The sequence below is a fragment of the Lissotriton vulgaris genome, chromosome 5 (assembly GCF_964263255.1).
Source record: "Lissotriton vulgaris chromosome 5, aLisVul1.2, whole genome shotgun sequence".
NCBI lineage: Eukaryota > Metazoa > Chordata > Amphibia > Caudata > Salamandridae > Lissotriton > Lissotriton vulgaris.
The window spans coordinates 9,894,669-9,918,542 of NC_141693.1; the positions used below are offsets into that span (position 1 = coordinate 9,894,669).

The 23,874-nt window shown below is 46.1% G+C and overlaps 2 protein-coding genes across 5 annotated transcripts in view; both read left to right on the top strand.

Annotated features, from left to right (window-relative positions):
- LOC147709977 (H-2 class II histocompatibility antigen, A-U alpha chain-like) overlaps positions 1-23,874 on the top strand; it is a 1,213,889-nt gene that overhangs the window by 778,107 nt on the left and 411,908 nt on the right. The window lies entirely within an intron of this gene.
- Positions 13,781-23,874, top strand: part of LOC147709980 (HLA class II histocompatibility antigen, DR alpha chain-like) — a 206,060-nt gene continuing 195,966 nt past the window's right edge. The window contains exon 1 of the mRNA XM_086920662.1: positions 13,781-13,965. Within this exon, the coding sequence (XP_086776788.1) occupies positions 13,878-13,965 (88 nt within the window). The 5' untranslated portion in view covers positions 13,781-13,877. The remainder of the gene's footprint in view (positions 13,966-23,874) is intronic.

Here is a 23,874-nt window from a genome sequence, read left to right on the forward strand (position 1 = left end):
GCAATATTAGCAGGAGGGGGTGCTGATGTAGTTTGTTGTTTAACTATGTTAAAGAGTTCCCTAGGTCTGTTTTTAGCACTGTCCAGTAGGTTGCGGAAGAAGGAGGCTTTTTCTCTCAAGATGTGTTTTTGTGTAAGATAGCCTTGTTGTTCTAAGAAGTGCTAGGTGATATGTTTCCATTGCATATAGTTCGTCCTTTGGATATTTACTAATAAGCTGTTTTCCCATTTTTCACATATTTTCACTTAGCATTCACCAAGATAAGTTATGGGCACTTCACTGGGGCTCACATTTCACCTGTAAAGTGCCACCAATGTAAACATTTCAATTTGCCCATATATAAGGAAAAACATATGTGGTAAAATTGTGATTGCAGAATAAAATTCCTCTTACTTCGGCTGAAATAAGCAATAACTGTTGTGTTGGGCTTTTTAAGAATTCACATAAATTATTGTGTACACATATTCTCAGGTATTTTCACCATAACCCCATTATGAAGGTCGTAATGGAAAATGTATGATTAAGATTAAATCTGAGCAAGTAAACTTTAGCTTGCATATTGTAGATTGCTTTGATAAAATGAGTTCCTTGTGAACATTTTTTTTGCATAAGTGCAAACCCAACTCACAAGGACGTATGGGTCGCTCTTGTTTTTTTGAAAAGGTGATAAGTTGAGGCGTTTTGTCTCCAAGTCCTTTCTGCTTGTCTGAGTTTTCTTCTTTTGCTGTTTAGCTCGTAGTTAAAACAGGCTTTTGATTTTGAAGATCTTAGTTTATTTATTTATAAAGTTTTATGTAGCGCGAACTTGATCCCGAAGGATATCAAAGCGCTTTACAGTTAGAAGGAGAGGAAGGAAAAAGATCATAACCAGACTAAAATGGGGAAGCTAATGAAATAAAATAATCATATAGTGCAAACATAACAGATCATATATAATTCAGGGGTAACGTAGGGTGGGCTAGTCAATGGTAAAATGACATCAAGGGAGTGATGATACATAATGATATAAGGGGGCAAATACAATTGTAAGAAAAAGAATTATTAACCAATGCTGTAGTATTTACTGAGCGATTAAGGCTTACAGTAGTCCATCGTGTTAAGGTAAGAACTTATTCATGAGGAATCTTTTTGCTTCCAGTTTGAAGGCAACCTTGGAGGAGATTCTACGGATTTCCGGTGGAAGAGAGTTCCACATTTTTGGTGCAGCGCCAGAGAAGGCTCGTTGGCATGCAGGCCACTTGGTCAAGAACATCTGATATCTATGAGTTGTAGTGAGAAGTGAGCTCTTCTGCAGTGGAAAAGAAGGGGGGATGCTGAAGTTGATCACAAATTTTGGAGTCAAGTTCAAGCATTTGGATTTGTTTGATATTTCTGGTTAACAGCTTTGGTTTCTTTATAACATCAGGGCAGGATCTGGTAGGTGAATTGATGTTGAAAAGAATTAAATGGTGGTCCGACCAGTCAATAGGTGAGATGGAGCTGATGGAGATAAGGTAATTTTTCGTTAAAATTGCGTCATGGGTGGAGCCTTTGATGTGAGTTGGTTCCTTACAGAGTTGATTTAGGTCATTCATTTCCAGGAGGTTTGGTAGAGGTTGGATTTCGGTGTCTTCTGTGTTGTTCCAATGGATGTTTAAATCTCACAAAAACACACAATTCGTATCTGTTAGGGTGTACCGTGTAATTAGGTCTGAGAATTCTTCTACAGAGAGGGCATGTTCACCAGGATGGTAGATGGTGTGGAATTTGATAAGATGGAAGCCTTTGTTTATAAGTTCCACCCGAGGTACTCGAAGGTTGAGTATTCTGCCTTACACAAAGTGGAAAGTTGAATTTCAATTTTGTGAATAATGGCTAGACCCCCGCCCGATCTTTCAGGTCTGTCCTGTCTGATGATAGTGCAACCGGGTGTGGTTAGCAGGTCAAGTATAGGGGTGTAGTGATCATTTAGCCAGGCTCCATGAGGAAAGCAATGTCTATTTTTACTCTGATGATAGATTCCGCGATATCGGTTGCATGCTTAGCTGCTGATCTACAGTTTAGGAGCATGCAAGAGAGGGGGCAAGGCTTGTCCTTCAAGGAAGGAAGAGTTAGAATGGTGGTGAGTTGAGCTTGTGGTCTATAGTTGAGGGTAGTCTATTTGAGCTGACAATTACTAAGTTAGCAGAGGGGGGTTGGGGAGATTTTGTCAAGAGGTTAGTAGAGTAAGATTCACTGAGAGCAGTGGCTTCATGATCAGAGAGGGTGCATTGTGCACGGAGGGGTCTGTGGGCCAAATGACTAAGAGGAGTGAGGGTCCAGGTGATATCTTGTGGAGGTGAGGTGGGTGCGCCAGTGAGTGGGGGTACTTTAGAACTCTCTGGGGTGTGATATCTGGATAGTTTGGACTGTTGAGCTATGTCATGTCTTAGGTCATCTATGTCATTGGCTAGGGTGTCAATTTTCTGTTCCAAGTGAGATAAGATCTGGGTAAAAGGGATTTCGACACTGTCAGCAATGCACGAGGGAGTATGAGAGTCAGATCCTTGGAGACTCTGATCATACCGTGTTTTAATATGTATGAGATCCTTATCATTTGGACTAGGATTGTGGTTAGTCATGTGACACCACTTCCTGGGGACATCCAGGGTCAAAGGTCACATGATGTCACTTCTTGTGATGTAATTAAGGCCAAAAGGAGTGTGATGTTTCTTCCGCTAACCCTGGCATTTTGGTGAATTGACGTCTATTGGTTACATTTTTCCTTGTGTCAGTGTGTCGGCAATACGCACACCTTACCTATCACATATATATATACTGTGTTCTACAATTGCATCAAAGGAACTGTATTGTGATATTTTGGTGATATTTTCGTTTTGTGTTCCTGCATACAACTTTGGTTCAATTTAACTCACACTTTCAGAGAGCTAGTTTTTTTTTAGTTTTTTTTTTATTGGTTATTTACCCCATTTTATGCAAGTAAAGCAGAGATCAAACTTACACATCAAATGAATCCAGCATTTAAAATGCAAAGAATAAAACAACAAAAAACACATAGCATATGAATACACAAAAATACAGCAAACAGAAATCCTGTAGCTTACAGACACCTAGGAAGAAAGCAAAAAAGAGGGAAGAAAAGAAGAAAAAAGAGAGCCCAATCTAAACAGAATTCCAAATGAAAGCGAGTACCATTCTAATTTCTAATTTAAAACATTTATAAAGCGCAGCGTGCACCGAACGGTTTCTTGGCGCTAGTGGAGGGTATTGGAACAGAGACAGAATAAGAACCAGTGGTAGAGCCGGGAAGGGAGGATTACACAGGGAAAGCCTGTTTAAAAAGAAACGTTTTTAGTTCCTTACGGAAGGATACATAGTGGGTAGCCGCACGAAGGTGGTCTGGGAGGGAGTTCCAGAAAGTGGGGGCCAGGGTGGAAAAGTTGGACCCACCCCACTTTTTGCGTCTGAAGCGTGGGATTTGAAGGAGGGACTTGGTGGAGGAACGAAGTTCTCTGGGGGGAACGTATTCTTTTATTAATGAGGAAATGAAGGCGGGGGCGGTGCCTTGACGGGCCTGGAAAACCATGCAGGCGATTTTAAACAGAGAACGTTCCTTGACAGGGAGCCAATGGAGCTCCCTGAGGAGGGGTGTGGAGTGGTGATAGCGTGGGAGACCAAAAACCAACCGGGCAGCTTGGTTTTGGACCAACTGTAGCCTCCTTAGACTGTATGCTGGTATGCCATTGTAGAGAGCGTTGGCATAGTCCAGTCGTGATATCACTAGAGCGACCATGATCATTTTGAGTGCCTGGGGGGAGAAGAAACGAGCGATGGTGCGGATAGTTCGGAGGGTGAGGAAGCAGGAGGAAACTACAGAGCTGATTTTCTCTAACCATGCCAATCAGGTTGCGTCGTCTGCCTTCTACAAGCTTAAGATCATTAGAAAAATCCTGCCCTATCTTCCTGAGAGTACTAGGAAAACAGTGGTGAGTTCCTTAGTACTCTCATCACTTGATTACTGTAATGGATTATTTGTAAATGCCCAGGCACGGGTGGTGGCCAAACTGCAGCTTATACAAAATGCTGCCGCAAGGCTACTAGCTGGCATTCCTAAGTTTCAGTCCACCAAGCAAGCGATAAGGAACTTCCACTGGTTAACAGTGAGAAATCGCATTAGATTCAAGACCTTGTGTCTCACCTATAAAGCTCTTAAGGGCCATGGACCAGCATTTCTCAAACAGAAACTCCTCTATTATTTACCTAAAAGATCCTTACGATCTGAACAGAGACATCTACTGGTAGTGCCACGCACTAGGACGGTGACATGGGGCGACAGATGCTTTACCAATGCTGCAGCCAAACTTTGGAACACGCTTCCAAAGGAAATAAAATTGCCACCCTCGCTACTTCAATTCAGAAAATTGGTAAAAACCTGGTTATTTGACCAATAAACTGCTCAGGACAATACTTTTTAAGGTAGATACATGTTCAATCTGAGATTTTCAGCAAAGTCATAGCGCCAAGACACCCACGGGTATATGTTGCGCTTTATAAATTTTTAAAATAAATAAATAAATAAATTTGAGAGTGAAGGGTGAGCTGATTATTCATTTTAACCCCCAGTGTTTTGACTGTGGTAGAAGGAGTGGGGGCGGGACCAAGGGTTGGGGGCCAGAAGAGAGAGTTCCAGGGACTGGAAGAACCCCCGGTAAGAACCAACTCGGTTTTGTCCGGGTTCAACTTGAGATGGTTGTGGTTCATCCAGTCCCTGATGAATGTCATGGTGTGCTGGAAGCTGGAGACAGAGAGGGGAGAGGAGGATAAGTCAAAGATGAGCTGGAGGTCATCCGCGTAATTGTACACAGTGACCTCCAGCTGCTGAAGAGCGAAAATGAGGGGGAAGATGTAGAGAATAAATAGTAGGGGAGACAAAGAAGATCCCTGGGGGACACCACACGTGACGGGGAGTGGGGTGGTTGCGAAGTCTCCTAGCCGTACCGCCTGGGTGCGGTCCCTCAGGAAGGAGGAAAGCCACACCAGGGCTGATCCCTCAATTCCAGCCGCCTTGAAACGGGACAGTAAGATGGTATGGTCTACCGTGTCAAATGCGGCGGAGAGATCGAGGAGTACCAGCGCCTGGTGTTTGTTGTGATCCATACCCTTCCTGAGGTTGTCCAGGACTGATACCACGACTGATTCAGTCGAGTGCCTAGGTCGAAAGCCAGCCTGGCGGGAAGCCAGTCCCCCATTGGCCTCTACGTGGGTGCTGAATACCGCGGTGACATAGCGCTCCAGCACCTTGCCCAGGTAGGGCAGTAGGGAAATGGGGCGGTAGTTGGCTGAGATGGATGGGTCAGCGCCAGGCTTCTTTAGAATGGGCACTATGGTGGCTGATTTGAGCGTAGGGGTCACTACTCCCTGCGCTAGGGAGCTGTTAAGGAAGGTAATGGGGGGTTCAGGGCAAGAGGAGTAGATTTGTTGGAGGATTCGCGCCGGACAGATGTCTGCCGGAGAGCCTGACTTTACTTTGGGGAGAATCTCCAGGAATACCTCTTCCGTGAGGGGAGGGATGGAGGTGAGAAGGTTTTGGATAGTAGGAGGAGAGGGATCAACAAAGGCAGACGAGGGGGGGGGGGATGTTGGCCTTAATGGTAGCAATCTTGTCAAGAAAGTAAGTATTTAGTTGGTTGCATAGAGACTGGGATGGGGGGATTTGTGGTGAAGCCCTATCAGAGTAAGCCAGGTCCTGCACTATGGCGAAGATCTCCCTGGGTTTATTTTCAGCAGACATTATTTTTGTTGAGAAATAAGAGGTTTTGGCGGCAAGGATTGCGGTCTTGTAGTCGGCGAGTGATGTAAGATAAAGGGTTTTAAGTGAGGGACAATAATTTTTTCTCCAGTGCCTTTCTGCCTGTCGAACGGACAGTTTTAGTTCTTTTAGGTGGTCATTAAACCACCTATTAGACTCCTTGGGTCGCCGGATGGAAATGCGACGCAGGGGAGCCACTGAGTCACAGCCTCTAGCCAACCAGGTATTGATAGTGTTGGCTTGAGAGTCGGCCGGAAGACCAGAGAGGGTCAGGGTAGAATTTCGAAGGTGAGAAGTCAGTGTGGGAAAGTCAACTCTGTTCCAATTCCGCGCCCAGGTATTTTTGGCGTGGGGGACTTTGGATACCGGGTTGAGAGAGATGGAGAAAGAAATAAGGGCATGATCAGACCAGGGACAGGGGGAAACCGTCACCGGGGAGACTGGAAGGTTAAGGGACCAGACCTGGTCAAGTATGTGACCATGAGAGTGAGTGGGGACAGAGATGTGCGACACAAAGTTCAAAGATGAGAGAGACTCAGTGAATTCTTTCGAGGCTGTGCACTCAGAAGGGTCCGAGGGCCAGTAATTGAAATCACCTAGTACCAAGACCGATGCATAGTTGACCACCATGTTGGCCAGTAGGTCTTGAAAAGCCGGCAAGAACAGAGGCAAAGATTGGGGAGGACGGTACATTAGGAGACAGGTGATGGGGGGAGAAGGCGAGGGAGCGGACTGTAAGGAGTTCAGTGGAAGGAATGGGGGGAGAGGGGATTGTTTGAAAATTTAGTTCCGACCGAGCGATTATCGCCACTCCGCCGCCAACCCTACCTGCTGGACGATCAGCGCGTAAGGCCACGTAGGAGGGGGGGAGGGTAGCCAGGAGAACGGGAAGGGAAGAATCACAGAACCAGGTTTCGGTCAAGAGCAATAAGTCAGGCTTCTCAGAGTCGAGCAAGACAAAAAGCTCATGATGGTGCTTGACCGCTGACCTGGTGTTAAGTAAGAGAATAGATAGTGACGGAGTAGGAGAAAGAGGATCGGGTGGGAGAGGGCATTGTGGGGGAGAGGCGGGCAAAGAGGACCGCAGAGTGGAAGAAGGTACAAGCCCTAGTGAAATAATGTGCCTGCAGTCGGGATCTGAGAGTGGCCAATGGCCTTGGAGGGTGGTAAGCTCCTCAGAGGAATAAGAGATGAAATTGTCATGGAGTCGTGCCCCTAGCCCCGTCCGGCCGCGGACGGGCGCAGTCGGGCTTGCCTTAGGCGCGCCTTCGGCGCGCAAACGGCGCGCCCGCTGCGCACGTCCGCTGCACGTTCTGTAGATGCACATTTGAAATAGGAAGCCACAAGGCGGGAAGGGGGCGTGGCCTAGAGGTGGGCGTGGCCAGCGGCGATGGACGCCGGTGTGAGGGGTCACGTGAGCGCTAGATCCACTCCGTGATGCCCTCAAGTGCAAAATGCTACACAAGGTATTTGTAAACAGTTTTAAAATCACAGTTTTTAAAAGCACAAAGATCAAAATTGGCACAAACAGCGTCTGCTCCCGGCTTTCTGCCTCAGGAGACAAACCCAACTTTGCGCTGGCAAATCGGCGCTTATGAAGGGCGGGAAGGGGGCGTGGCCTAGAGGTGGGCGTGGCCAGCGGCGATGGACGCCGGTGCGAGGGGTCACGTGAGCGCTAGATCCGCTCCGTGATGCCCTCAAGTGCAAAATGCTACACAAGGTATTTGTAAACAGTTTTAAAATCACAGTTTTTAAAAGCACAAAGATCGAAATTGGCACAAACAGCGTCTGCTACCGGCTTTCCGCCTCAGGAGACAAACCCAACCGAGCGCTGGCAAATCGGCGCTTATGAAGGGCGGGAAGGGGGCGTGGCCTAGAGGTGGGCGTGGCCAGCGGCGATGGACGCCGGTGCGAGGGGTCACGTGAGCGCTAGATCCGCTCCGTGATGCCCTCAAGTGCAAAATGCTACACAAGGTATTTGTAAACAGTTTTAAAATCACAGTTTTTAAAAGCACAAAGATCGAAATTGGCACAAACAGCGTCTGCTCCCGGCTTTCCGCCTCAGGAGACAAAACCCATTAAATCCATTCAGTTATAGGAGCCCAGATCTTAGCTCCAATGACCCTCCTTTTTCTTCCTTTAGTCATGTATATAGCCAATTCCAAATTGTACATTGCTAATAGCCGCGCACGCCAACTAAAAAAAGAGGGAGGATAAGGACTGATCCAATCATTCGTGATACATGCACGTACTACAGCTATACAGATAAATACAAAATATTTCCTAGTCTTAGACCTTATGTAAACAGATGTGTCAGAGGTAACACCTATCAGTACCAATTCCCCAGTTATAATTATTGGTACACCCATTATTAACCCTAAAAATTGTTCAACAGAGGAAAATAATTCAGCTAATTTGGGACAAGAAAAAAACATGTGTACAGCGTCAGCAGCAAACTGACCACATCTATTACATTTAGTCCCCGCAATAGTACCCCATTTAGATATCTTTCTAGGAGTATAATACAAACCATATAAGGCCATATAATGCTGCGTACGCATCCTCCCTGTCTTCTAGACGCGATTCGCTAAACTAAGTGATTCCAAAATATTAACTCTCTCTATGCTTAGCTTAGTTGCCCACCTATTTTGACAATTCTCAAGATCATCTGGGAGTGCTGAAATAAGATAAGAGTAGAATTGCCCTATCAATGTTTTCCTCGCCATGCTCTCCATAAAGGCAAATTTCCTTAGTTGGTGTTCCATCTGAGGGCCTAACGTGTTAAGATAACTACGTATTTGTAGAAACTTAAAAAAGCTGTGTTTAGGCAAACCAAACCTACTTTGCAGCTCAGTGAACGATGCTAGATGTCCATCTTGCAGTAGGTCACCTAAACACTGAATTCCTTTGGAGCACCACCTGTTTGCAATTTGATCCCGAAAAATAAATGGTAATATATCTGGTGCTGCAAACGGAGTGTAAGCATTGATCTTTGGGACCCCCAACTGACTCTTAACAAGTCTCCATACTACATGGGCTGCTTTCAGAATTTTAAATTTAGTTTTTTTAAAGTAGCTGGGTTCTACATTTTTAACCAGACAGCCCTTAATCGCCTCCCCCAGCCCAAATTCATAAATTGAAGGAGCATGGCAAGGCAGGATTCGGGCCCTATCCCCCACTACCAACGGGCTAATAAATTGTAGTACAGCCGCCAAATAATAAAACATAAAATAAGGTATACCCCAACCGCCACAGTCTTTTTTTTATCTCAGCCGCTAGTGCTTCTCATATTTTCCGTTGGTTAATAACTGAGTAACTTAAAGTTTCTCCCCGTACCCCTGACTTAAAGGCATCCCAGACCACATGAGCAGAGGCGGATCCACGAATAATACTAAAGAATTCTACAATCCATTTTCCCATTTGTTCGACATAGAGACGATCAGCTAATAATTTACGCTCAAAAGTCCAGGCCCTAAAAGGAGTACTATAACTAATGTCTAATTCTAAAGTAATGTGGTTATGATCGCAGATTATTTTAGGGAGAATATTGAACCTAGCGTTTTTAACATATCCAACAGTGAAAAAAAAAAAATCTAATCATACGTGTTTCTGGTGGAGAGCGGAATAAAAAGTGCTCCCTGGAGCTCCCAGTCCTTTCCTGTGCCCTACATCAACTAACACAAATTCCTCAATTATCCCTCTGGTGGCATTAAAAACTTTATTTTTCTTTCCTTGATCGATAAAGTCACTAGTTATATCTACCTGCCCATCCAAGTGGAGGTTAACATCTCCACATAAGATTAAAGGAGAGTGCCAGTCAGCAAGATCAATGCTAAGCTGATTCAGCATGTCTGGGTCGTCTAGGGTAGGACCGTAAATTGCGCAAATGGTCCAAGAAAGACCTTCTAAAGAGAGCTCACAGATCACTCACTGACCTAAAGAATCTTCTTTTACCTGTTTGCAAGTCCCCCGGTCATATTTTTTCAATATAGCCAATATAGCCACACCTCTTGTTGTTGTACCTTGCCGTGTACATCCCACTAATTCCATGCCCAGGTCTTTAAACCCTCACCTGTTGTTCCATACAATATGGGTCTCCTGTAAACACAATAAGTCCACCCTCATAGAATTAAGACTTTGGGCCGATATCCCTCTTTTTCTTTCTGTCATTCAGCCCGCGAATGTTCCAGGAGCAAACCTTGAATTTACCCATGGTCATAAACCGAGTGTTTTATGAAGACTAATACATAATACCTAACCGCAACAGTTAACACAGCTAAAACAGGATATACAATTATAAAGCTTTTATTTAGCAAATTTGGCTGCTATTTGCACTCAAAAACACAGCTCTGCTATTCCTTGCCCCACTACCCCCCCACCCCGACCAACCAACCCCAAAAACCACCCTCATCCTCCCATACACCCACCCAAATGAGGCAGAGGGACTGGATAGTCCCCTTTAGTGATGAGGAGAAAGGCTGTATGCACTTTGCCGGTCACCCCTGTCCTCCTGGCATTAAAGAAAAGTGAAAACGCAGAAAAAGATTTTATCTATATAGTGCTCTAAACTCATATCACCACCCTAACTTGTACCTAGAAAATCTTTAGCAGAAATCTCAGACATAAAGAATTGCGTTTTCTCCTTATAGATAATTTTGAGCTTGGAGAGGCTGAGTATATATGCCTGCGCCCCTTTGGCTTGAAACAATGGTATAAGTTGGCGAAAGTGCCATCTCTGCTGTACCGTCGCCTGACAATAGTCTGGGTGCACAAAAAATTCAACCCCCTTCCCCTTTCTCTTAATGTCAGGTCTTGCTAAGTCATACAAAGCTTCCCGTGACAGAAAATTGTTTAAACAAATTAATATTGCTCTGGGTTTCCCATCTGAAGCCCTGGTACCATTGCGCTTTTGGAAAGGAAATCGGTGCACCCTCTGTAATTGGGTCAGTTCGGGGAAAGCTTCTGAAAACAGTCCGATGACGAATTGACGAATATCACTTCCCCTAATCCCTTACGGGATACCCAGGACTCGCAGGTTGTTTCTCCTGGATCGATTTTCAAGGTCTATTAACTTCCAATTAATGTCTTCTCGAAGAGTGTTCAGAGAGGAGACATCCGTTTTATGCTCCATTTCGTCTTCAATTGAGGAGATTCTACCTTCTGCCTCCCCGATCCTAGCTGCCATTTCATTACAAGTCTTAACAACACGACGCACCGCATTTTGGAGCTTGCAAACCGCCCCTTGCGTCCGCAAGCTCTCCGCCTTTGTCTCCTCACGATGCGACATAATGGCTTGATAAATTGTGGCTAAAGTAATCTCACTCTCTATATGCCCTTCCGGGCAAATGACTGCATGGCCACTCCTGACCTTGGTTGTTTCACCATCTTCTAATTCTGTAGAGCTAGTTTTTACAATAAAATTGATCTATGGCTACTTGTATCATCACACATGCAACAATCCATTCACCCTCCTTTTCACTGAATCCTGTTTCTCCTGAATCCAAGTGGGTGCAGTGGAAGGAGGGGCTTGAAGCATACTCAGATTAGTTAGAAGGGGACCCCTTTACCCAAATGAAAACGTTTGCTATTTAGCGTCGCTGATTGGTCAAGAGGGGTGCAGAACACACACACAGCTGTTGTGTGGTGTGCTCTGGGTGAAGCGTCTCACTGGTCCTCCTGTTTGAAGGAGATGAAGAGTCAGCGCACTCCACACTCCCGTGCAGTGGTCTTCAAACTTTTTAATGCTGCGTGTACCTGAGGAAAAAAGAAAATCATCTTGCTTCCCTCAGAATTTTTCACAGTTATTCTATTAAATGGGCTATATTTAAATATGTCTAGATTTATTAAAGCACTGTTTTAAAATGCAATCAAATACTGATTGCAAAACATACTATTCTGGTCAGGCAGGCCTTACTAACGTGTATGAGTATCCACAGTGTGATTATTAGAAATAGGGGTGTGGTTTTTGAGGAATATTGGAAGTCCCTTCCCTTCTGACCACACCTTTCAACCGGGATATAAATGATTAATGATGTTACTTATGGCCCATTACAGAGCGGCTTGGTGCCGCTAATGTTTTTTCTGCTGAAAAAAAGCTCTATCGGCATAGCGCTACTTTTGGCCAGAGCTCCCACCCACCCCATCACATGAGGCCCCCGCCCCTCAGTTTGAAGACCCATGCTCTATAGCAGCATTTTCCAAACTGTGGTCCGCTGACCCCCAGGGGTCCGAGAGACATTCCCAGGGGGTCCGCCGGACTTGAGTGCCTGTCGCAGGGAAAAATGAAACACCCATGCGTCCTCACAGCACACAAGAGCTGTGAATGTTGGCACAGGGGCGGCGAGACCACAATACAATCGGGTGGCGGGCGCAGCGAATGGGCAGTGGGCAGTCAGGGGGGTGGGGCCGCAGGGGGCACAGCGGCTGGGGAAACGAGCAGAACAAAAGGCAAAAGGGCACAAAAACAAGGAAAAAACGAGTGGCACAGAAGGGCACAAAAAACGAGTGGAACAGAGGGCAGAAGGGCACAAAAACGAGTGGAACATAGGGCAGAAGGGCACAAAAAACTAGGGAAAAATGAGTGGAACAGAGGGCAGAAAGGCACAAAAAACGAGTGGTACAGAGGGCAGAAGGGCACAAAAAAACGAGTGAAACAGAGGGCAGAAGGGCACAAAAACGAGGGGAAAACGAGTGGAACAGAGGGCAGAAAGGCACAAAAAACGAGTGAAACAGAGGGCAGAAGGGCACAAAAAACGAGGGGAAGACGAGTGGAACAGAGGACAGAAAGGCACAAAAAACGAGTGGAACAGAGGGCAGAAGGGCACAAAAAATGAGTGGAACAGAGGGCAGAAGGGCACAAAAAAGGAGGGAAAATGAGTGGAACAGAGGGCAGAAAGGTACAAAAAACGAGTGGAGCAGAGGGCAGAAACGCACAAAAAATGAGGGAAAAACGAGTGGAATAGAGGGCCGAAAGACACAAAAAAACGAGTGGAACAGAAGGCAGAAGGGCACAAAAAACGAGGGAAAAACGAGTGGAACAGAGGGCAGAAGAGTACAAAAACGAGGAGAAAACGAGTGGAACAGAGGGCAGAAAGGCACAAAAAATGAGGGGTAAACGAGTGGCACAGAGGGCAGAAAGGCACAAAAAAACGAGTGGAACAGAGGGCAGAAAGGCACAAAACACTAGGGAAAAACGAGTGGAACAGAAGGCAAAAGGGGCACAAAAACGAGGGAAAAACGAGCACCACAGAGGGCAGACGGGCACAAAAAACGAATGGCACAGAGGCAAAATACAGAATACAGAAATATAGGGGCAGCTAAGAACAGAAGGCAGAACGGGCAGAGAGACACGGGGGCAGCTAGGGGAACAGAAGGGAAAACCAGGCAGAGACACGGGGCAGCGAGGGGGACAGAAGGAAAGACTGGGCAGAGAGAGCACGGTGACAGCGAGGGGAACAGAGGGAAGAAAAAGGGGCACGGACCACGTACAGGCAGCGGGGGAAGACAGACAACAGCAGTCACAGACACAATGAAAATACAGGCAATACAATAAAAGCAATAAAACGTTAAACGGCACATGTGTGTAGGTTACCGGCAGGCAGGTAAAAATAGATGCAGCCAGGATCAGCAGTAGGATTTTCGTGCTGCTGTCTGATTGCTCACTTTCCACAAGCCCTTGGGTACCACTAAATAATACACTGCTGTATGCATACATGTCCATGCCAATAGACCCAATTCAGGCTGTCTCCCGCTTGAAATTGCCTCTGCTAAAAAAGGCGTTTTTGAAAAGAAATTTAAATTGTACAAATTGCTTGGGGGTCCCCAGCTTCCAGTCGTGATTCAGTGGGGGTCCTCAGGAGTCAAAAGTTTGGGAACCACTGCTCTATAGAGTTCCATTCGTGTATGCTCTGCCCAGCAACCTGTGAGTCATCCCCTGCGCCGGCTCTCATTGGTGCAGGATCAGGACGGTGCGCTCTCCTCCCTCGGCTCGCCAGGCTCAGGACGGGCTGCGGGCTGCGAGGCTGCTAGAGGGCTGCAGCGGGGACCGGACTGTGAGTGAGAGCTGAGGAGGGAGACCCTGCCTGCTGAAATGAAGATCGGGGGAGCTCTGAGCCCCCCACTCTGGGCGCTGACCGCGCTGGCTGTGCTGACCGTGCGAGGCACGGGGGCCGTCCAAGGTGAGTGCGAGCGCTGGGAAGTGTCACGCCTTTTATGTACTCAGATGTAGGAGTTTAAATCACCCCTCTGGTCCCTTGGAGAAACGCTGATTTTCTTGACCCCAGACGCATCATCTATAAACGCTCGCAATTTTTAAACACTCTGAAAGGCAGCGGTGTTACTCCAACAGAGACCTCGCCTGTGCCTGAACCTCCGCCTACCTCTGGACCCTCCACCTCTCTCACCCCAACCGTAAGTCCTTCCCCACCCCACCGTTTCCCTGCGGCCGACTAAAGGCAGTCCTAATTTCCGATAAAATGTGTGAACATTTGTACAAATACATTTATATGGGGAAAACGTACTGCAGTGTCACTGAGAAAATATCATTACTATTTCTTATAGAAAAAGACGTTAAACTTCGTTCACTGGGTAAGGATGTGGCGTTACGGCCTGGTCTGCCCACTTTGGAATTTAGGAACACGGTGCGACTCTCGGCGCCGTCTAAACATCCCGTGATTCAGGGCAAATCACTTAATCACCTCGTGCCTAAAAAAACGAGTGTACCTTGTGTAATGTAACCATGAGTTTATTTTTAACATGTTGATCAGTGCTTTAAATGGGGCACATACTAACCGGAACTGGGTACCTGCACTTCTTTAATTTGAAGGGAGAGTGCCCGCACTTCTTTAATTTGAAGGGAGAGTGCCCGCACTTCTTTAATTTGAAGGGAGAGTGCCCGCACTTCTTTAATTTGAAGGGAGAGTGCCCGCACTTCTTAGTAGCATGGGGTAGTGAGTACCTATACTTCTATATTTCCATTGAAAGCACTGACGCTGATTGAAATCTGCAGGGGCTATGCACACATCTCACTTCAGCTCCTCATTGTGAATCTTAAGTGTCGAGATTGAAGTGAAAACAAATAAAGAATGGGAACTACGATGAGTGCAGTGGGGGGGGGAGGGGATCAGCGAATGTGGGGGTCGAGACAACAAGAACTATTGGAGATGTTAGTGTAAAATGAGAAAAGATTGGGAACATCAAGGCATTGCCCTATCCTCTCTCTCCCCCAAATACATGCCCCGATATAACAGATGTTTCTGCCGCTGTCAATCATCCAATGAGCTCATTTAAGGAGATCAGTGAAAGTGTGGGTGGGGGGGGGGGGCGGGATCAGTGGCGGAGACAGAAATGCACTTAGGATCTGAGTTCCAAGGGAGGAGATCCCAGCTCCGTGCAAACTCTTTGTGTCATTCTGGCCACTCATATAGTCTTTAGTCATACAAGTAAGAGGGTCGCAGTAAATGGACCTACAGGAAGTGACAGTGAAGAGACTGCAGAATATTACAGCAGATTTTACAGCAGTGACCGCAGGGCTCTGAGTGACAGCAGCAGGACTTTTAGGGTGCTGACATGGAATATCCTCTAAGTGAGGATGGTGTCAGACCTTACATATTCACTCGCTCATCCAGCCACACCCTCCTCTCGTTGAGTTAAGCACCAGCTCCAGAGATGGGTCAGTAACATTTAAAAATATATATTTTAATTTTGTTTCCAGTTTATAAACCTGTGGAGTGCGTGCCACATTCAAACACTGACATTCACAATATCATTCTCACAATAAACTAAGGGGTACAACATGGTGGGTGAAGTCCTGCAGCATAATCGACTTCTCCAGGGTTTTTAACGGGATTAGTGAAGCATATGTGTTTTTGCTTTGACAGTGTCCTATGTTTTTGCCTAATTTCTTCTGTTACTTTCAGCTGAAAGTGCAACTCTTACTCCTCATCGTCACTAACCTATGTTCTCTAAAATCCCTTTCATGTGTTCACTACAATTAGGCTTGCTTCTTCATCTCATTGGTAATTACCTATTAAAATGCTTGAGTTAAGGCATCGTGTCCCTATGTCGTGTTCTCTCCTCTTGGGCATTTGTATAGAAGGGTGCGTATGTCATTCATGGGGGCTACTATCCTCTTTGGATACCAGCTTCAGGAGAAATCCATCACACTCTGAAATGGGGCTTCCGCTGCCTCTGCATTTTGATGTTTCATTGGTGCCAGGTACACTCTGCATATACACTCTGCATGTACATACAACCTGCTTCCGCCTTTCTGGAGAGTTCTGCTCTCCATGGTAGAATTCTAGGCACCACCATCGTTTGGTCTCGCCTATGCAGCGCACAAGTGCTGCTTAGGAGAGACCTCTTGGCATCGCTCTCTACTTTGTTGGAAACTCGTGCTTTTTTTGCACTGTTTCCAATGAGTACTCGTGCATGCAGAGCGATTGCCTTGCGGGAGGGAGCAGCGGCACCATCTGTTTGTAATTATTATTGCTGCTGCTCGCTCCCGCAAGGCAATCGCTCTGCATGCACGAGTACTCTAACTTTTGCAGCTGCACGGGCCTGCTTGTATTTCAGCACTTGTTTTTTTAGTCACTGAAATTCCAACTTACTTTAGGCCCCTCTGTGCCAATCTAAATGAAATTCATTTTCTATATCAAAAGCTTCAGTTAAAAGACAAATGTACCAAAAGTATCCACAAAAATGTTTGAGTTGAGATCTTCAAAGGGCACACGTATTGGCCAACAATGTAGAAACAAATCCCTTTGAAAGCAAATCTGCTTGCTTATCTGATGTCGGGTCTGTTTATCTGTGCGAATTCCATCTTCAGCGTTCACAAATGCATCCTAGCCTGTACAGTATGGATGGAGTGCTGATGAAAGTGTGGCCTTCCCGGAAACGCCCAAAAGCTCCCTTTTAAGGTATGTTTTTCAATGCCTGAAGAAGGAAATGTGCCCATATCGCTGCTTTCTATTTATCTATATTTGTTTTTAAAATACCCCTATTTTTAGGTCTCGCCTAGGCAGCGCGCGTGCGCTGCTCTAGGAGATGACCTTTAGAAATCGGTCAGCTCCTTTTTGACGCACACTCGTGCTTGTGGTGGCATCCAGCTTGCGGGAGCGGCCATTTGTTTTCAATTAACGTGGCTGTGCCCGTTGCTCCTCGCTCCCGCAAACACGAGGGCTTGAAAACAGCGTACCCTCCCCCACCCTACCGCACCTTTGATGAGATGCATACATTATATTCAGCGCAGTAATTTACATTTTGGATTCATTGTGCATCAGCTCTCATGTGCCAAATGGAAAACCCGGACACCAAAGGCCTTTGAGATTTAGAAGGATCATGATTTTACTCACTTTTTCTTTCTTTCTTTTTTGTAATCGCACTGTATTTTCCCTATCGGGTCATCGAGGAATGCGACTGTGCATAGACTGCTTTCGCTTTTGCTTGTTTTAAATGTCACAGCGGGTCCCCTTCCTGCACCGCAGGCTGATGGATGTTTTCAGTTTTTTCCCCCGATCTCCAGTGCAGTTTATTTCCCATCTTTCCCTCGCGTGTGCTCCGATCCCCTCCCCCCACCGCTTCTGCCTGTGGTTTCCGCTTCGTCTCGCTCAGTTGTGGCAGGGAGATTTACTCTCTGCTACGTAAGGTTCCCACCTCTGTATACTGTGGATTTCTTCGCCGAGCCCCGCCATGATGGTGATTTCCACTCTATTGTAGTGGGGTGATCGGATTACGAATTTACTTGGCATTAGAATTCGTACTGACCAAGATAATGTCAATTCTTAATTTCAGGGCAGAACGTGAATCTCTCTTAGCGCTTATTAAATGTGAAGCAGCAGGCCCTGCAGAAACAGCATGCTGTTGTGTTTCTTTTGTTGGTGGTGGGGGACCTTGTGAATGGATCAGTTTGCTCGTCTCCCATAGTCGCCATATACTGTATAATCTTATTATTCTGAGAACAGCTGAGTACGGTAAATATAAAGTGGCGCAAATTTCCAATTTGATGCCACTCAATTGGCCGAGCTTTAAAGGATGAAGAGCTGAGGTGGCCTTGGTGGGATTCGAACTCCTGCGGTGCGGGCCATACAGACAAAAAGGACCAGAGTTCAATGCGGTCCTTGGGCCAACCTGCGGTGTAACAGGGGCTTCCACCTCCACAGTGCCTGCACCAAGAGCCCCCACAACCTTCAAAAGGGCTACCCAGCACCCCGCTCCCCCTGCATATTTCTGAACACATCTGAAATGCAGTGTGCACTGAGCTCTGGTAGACTCTGGGCACATCTTTCTATGGTCTGCATTGCGCCCATTAGCAGTATGTACGGTTCTTTACAGTGTGGACAGATCCCCATTGCAGTATGAACGGATATTATCTACAGTGTGCACTGAGTTTCACTGTAGTATGAGCAGGTATTTTCTACGGCGTGCACTAAGCTCCACTGCAGTATGAGCGGATCTTCTTTACATTCTGCATTGAGCTCCACTGCAGTGTAAACGGCTATTCTCTACAGTGTGCATTGAGCTCCACTGCAGTGTAAACAGCTATTCTCTACAGTGTGCACTGAGCTCCGCTGTAGTATAACTGGATATTCTCGACATTGTGCATTGAACTCTAGTGCAGTATAAATGGCTGTTCTCTACAGTGTGCATGGAGCTGGACTGCACTATAAGGAGATCTTATGGGCAGTGTGCACTGAGCTCCACTGCAGTATGAACAGATATTCTCTACTGTATGCACTGAACTCCAGCCGAGTCTAGTGCAGTATGAATGGATATTCTCGACAATGTGCACTGAGCTCCACTGCAGTATAAACAGATATTCTGTACAGTGTGCACTGAGCTCCACTGCAGTGTAAACCGATATTCTGTACAGTGTGCACTGAGCTCGACCGCAGTGTAAACCAATATTTGGTACAGTGTGCACGGAGCTGTACTGCAGTGTAAACCGATATTCTGTACAGTGTGCACAGAGCTCCACTTCAGTGTAAACTGATATTCTGTACAGTGTGCACCTAGCTCCACTGCAGTGTAAACCGATATTCTGTACAGTGTGCACGGAGCTCCACTGCAGTGTAAACCGATATTCTGTACAGTGTGCATTGAGCTCCGCTGAAGTATAAACCGATCTTCTGTACAGTGTGCAATGAGGTCCACTGCAGTGTAAACCGATATTGTACAGTGTGCACGGAGCTCCACTGCAGTGTAAACCGATATTCTGTACAGTGTGCACGGAGCTCCACTGCAGTGTAAACATATATTCTGTACAGTGTGCACGGAGCGCCACTGCAGTGTAAACCAATATTCTGTACAGTGTGCAAGAAGGACCACTGCAGTGTAAACCGATCTTCTGAACAGTATGCACTGAGCTCCACTGCAGTGTAAACCAATATTCTGTACAGTGTGCACAGAGCTCCACTGCGGTGTAAACCAATAATCTGTGCAGTGTGCACGGAGCTCCACTGCAGTGTAAACCGATATTCTGTACAGTGTGCATTGAGCTCCGCTGAAGTTTAAACTGATCTTCTGTACAGTGTGCACTGAGGTCCACTGCAGTGTAAACCGATATTCTGTACAGTGTGCACGGAGCTCCACTGCAGTGTAAACCGATATTCTGTACAGTGTGCACTGAACTCCACTGCAGTGTAAACCAATATTCTGTACAGTGTGCATTGAGCTCCGCTAAAGTATAAACTGATATTCTGTACAGTGTGCACGGAGCTCCACTGCAGTGTAAACCAATATTCTGTACTGTGTGCACGGAGCTCCACTGCAGTGTAAACTGATATTCTGTACAGTCTGCATTGAGCTCCGCTGAAGTATAAACTGACCTTCTGTACAGTGTGCACTGAGCTCCAGTGCAGTGTAAACCAATATTATGTACAGTGTGCACAGAGCTCCACTGCAGTGTAAACCGATATTCTGTACAGTGTGCACTGAGCTCCACTGCAGTGTAAACCGATATTCTGTACAGTGTGCACGGAGCTCCACTGCAGTGTAAACCGATATTCTGTACAGTGTGCACTGAACTCCACTGCAGTGTAAACCGATATTCTGTACAGTGTGCATTGACCTCCGCTGAAGTATAAACTGATATTCTGTACAGTGCGCACAGAGCTCCACTGAAGTATAAACCGATATTCTGTACTGTGTGCACAGAGCTCCCCTGCAGTGTAAACCGATATTCTGTACAGTGTGCATTGAGCTCCACTGAAGTATAAACTGTTCTTCTGACAAGTTTGCACTGAGCTCCACTGAAGTGTAAACCGATATTCTGTGCAGTGTGCACTGAGCTCCACTGCAATGTAAACCGATATTCTGTACAGTGCGCACCGAGCTCCACTGCAGTGTAAACCGATATTCTGTACAGTGTGCACGGAGCTCCACTGCAGTTTACACCAATATTCTTTACAGTGTGCATTGAGCTCCACTGAAGTATAAACTGATCTTCTGTACAGTGTGCCCTGAGCTCCACTGCAGTGTAAATCAATATTCTCTACAGTGTGCAAGGAGCTCCACTGCAGTGAAAACCGATATTCTGTACAGTGTGCATGGAGTTCCACTGCAGTGTAAACCGATATTCTGTACAGTGTACATTGAGCTCCTCTGCATTGTAAACGATATTCTGTGCAGTGTGCATTGAGCTCCGCTGCAGTGTAAACCAATATTCTGTACAGTGTGCATGGAGCTCCACTGCAGTGTAAACCGATATTCTGTACAATGTGCCCGGAGCTCCACTTCAGTGTAAACCGATATTCTGTACAGTGTGCATAGCGCTCCGCTGAAGTATAAACTGATATTCTGTACAGTGTGCACGGAGCTCCACTGCAGTGTAAACCGATATTCTGTACAGTGTGCACGGATCTCCACTGCAGTGTAAACCGATATTCTGTACTGTGTGCACAGAGCTCCACTGCAGTGTAAACCGATATTTTGTACAGTGTGCATTAAGCTCCGCTGAAGTATAAACTGATCTTCTGTACAGTGTGCACTGAGTTCCACTGCAGTGTAAACTGATATTCTGTACAGTGTGTACTGAGCTCCACTGCAGTGTAAACCGATATTCTGTACAGTGTGCATTGAGATCCGCTGAAGTATAAACTGATATACTGTACAGTGTGCACGGAGCTCCACTGCAGTGTAAACCAATATTCTGTACTGTTTGCACAGAGCTCTACTGCAGTGTAAACCGATATTCTGTACAGTGTGCATTGAGCTCCGCTGAAGTATAAACTGGTGTTCTGTAAAGTATGCATTGAGCTCCGCTGAAGTATAAACTGATGTTCTGTAAAGTGTGCCCTGAGATCCACTGCAGTGTAAACCTATATTCTGTACAGTGTGCACGGAGCTCCACTGCAGTGTGAACCGATATTCTGTACAATGTGCATTGAGCTCCACTGCAGTGTAAACCGATATTCTGTACAGTGTGCATGGAGCTCCACTGCAGTGTGAACCGATATTCTGTACAATGTGCATTGAGCTCCGCTGCAGTGTAAATGATATTCTGTACAGTGGGCATGGAGCTCCACTGCAGTGTAAACCGATATTCTGTACAGTGTGCATTGAGCTCCGCTGAAGTATGAACTGTTCTTCTGACAAGTTTGCACTGAGCTCCACTGAAGTGTAAACCGATATTCTGTGCAGTGTGCACTGAGCTCCACTGCAATGTAAACCGATATTCTGTACAGTGCTCACCGAGCTCCACTGCAGTGTAAACCGATATTCTGTACAGTGTGCACGGAGCTCCACTGCAGTTTACACCAATATTCTTTACAGTGTGCATTGAGCTCCACTGAAGTATAAACTGATCTTCTGTACAGTGTGCCCTGAGCTCCACTGCAGTCTAAATCAATATTCTCTACAGTGTGCAAGGAGCTCCACTGCATTGTAAACCGATATTCTGTACAGTGAGCATGGAGTTCCACTGCAGTGTAAACCGATATTCTGTACAGTGTACATTGAGCTCCTCTGCATTGTAAACGATATTCTGTGCAGTGTGCATTGAGCTCCGCTGCAGTGTAAACCGATATTCTGTACAGTGTGCATGGAGCTCCACTGCAGTGTAAACCGATATTCTGTACAATGTGCCCGGAGCTCCACTTCAATGTAAACCGATATTCTGTACAGTGTGCATAGCGCTCCGCTGAAGTATAAACTGATATTCTGTACAGTGTGCACAGAGCTCCACTGCAGTGTAAACCGATATTCTGTACAGTGTGAACGGATCTCCACTGCAGTGTAAACCGATATTCTGTTCTGTGTGCATTGAGCTCCGCTGAAGTATAAACTGGTGTTCTGTAAAGTATGCATTGAGCTCCGCTGAAGTATAAACTGATGTTCTGTAAAGTGTGCCCTGAGATCCACTGCAGTGTAAATCGATATTCTGTACAGTGTGCACGGAGCTCCACTGCAGTGTGAACCGATATTCTGTACAATGTGCATTGAGCTCCACTGCAGTGTAAACCGATATTCAGTGCAGTGCGCATTGAGCTCCGCTGCAGTGTAAACGATATTCTGTACAGTGTGCATGGAGCTCCACTGCAGTGTAAACCGATATTCTGTACAGTGTGCCCGGAGCTCCACTTCAGTGTAAACCGATATTCTGTACAGTGTGCATTGAGCTCCGCTGAAGTATAAACTGATATACTTTACAGTGTGCACCGAGCTCCACTGCAGTGTAAACCAATATTCTGTACTGTTTGCACAGAGCTCTACTGCAGTCTAAACCGATATTCTGTACAGTGTGCATTGAGCTCCGCTGAAGTATAAACTGGTGTTCTGTAAAGTATGTATTGAGCTCCGCTGAAGTATAAACTGATGTTCTGTAAAGTGTGCCCTGAGATCCACTGCAGTGTAAACCGATATTCTGTACAGTGTGCACGGAGCTCCACTGCAGTGTGAACCGATATTCTGTACAATGTGCATTGAGCTCCACTGCAGTGTAAACCGATATTCTGTGCAGTGTACATTGAGCTCCGCTGCAGTGTAAACGATATTCTGTACAGTGTGCATGGAGCTCCACTGCAGTGTAAACCAATATTCTGTACAGTGTGCCCGGAGCTCCACTTCAGTGTAAACCGATATTCTGTAAAGTGTGCATTGAGCTCCGCTGAAGTATAAACTGATATTCTGTAGAGTGTGCACAGAGCTCCACTGCAGTGTAAACTGATATTCTGTACAGTGTGCACGGAGCTCCACTGCAGTGTAAACTGATATTCCGTACAGTGTGCACTGAGCTCCACCGCAGTGTAAACTAATATTTGGTACAGTGTGCACGGAGCTCCACTGCAGTGTAAACCGATATTCTGTACAGTGTGCACGGAGCTCCACTTCAGTGTAAACTGATATTCTGTACAGTGTGCACGGAGCTCCACTGCAGTGTAAACCGATATTCTGTACAGTGTGCATTGAGCTCCGCTGAAGTGTAAACCGATCTTCTGTACAGTGTGCACTGAGGTCCACTGCAGTGTAAACCGATATTGTACAATGTGCACTGAGCTCCACTGCAGTGTAAACCAATATTCTGTACAGTGTGCACGGAGCTCCACTGCGGTGTAAACCGATAATCTGTACAGTGTGCACGGAGCTCCACTGCAGTGTAAACCAATATTCTGTACAGTGTGCATTGAGCTCTGCTGAAGTATAAACTCATCTTCTGTACAGTATGCACGGAGCTCCACTGCAGTGTAAACCGATATTCTGTACAGTCTGCACGGAGCTCCACTGCAGTGCAAACCGATATTCTGTACAGTGGGCACGGAGGACCACTGCAGTGTAAACCGATCTTCTGTACAGTGTGCACTGAGCTCCACTCCAGTATAAACCGATATTCTGTACAGTATGCACAGAGCTCCACTGCAGTGTAAACCGATTTTCTGTACAGTGTGCATTGAGCTGGGATGCAGTATAAACTGATCTGCTGTACAGTGTGCATTGAGCTACGCTGAAGTATAAACTGATCTTCTGTATAGTGTGCACAGAGCTCCACTGCAGTGTAAACCGATATTCTGTACAGTGTGCACGGAGCTCCAATGCAGTGTAAACCGATATTCTGTACAGTGTGCACGGAGCTCCACTGCAGTGTAAACCGATAT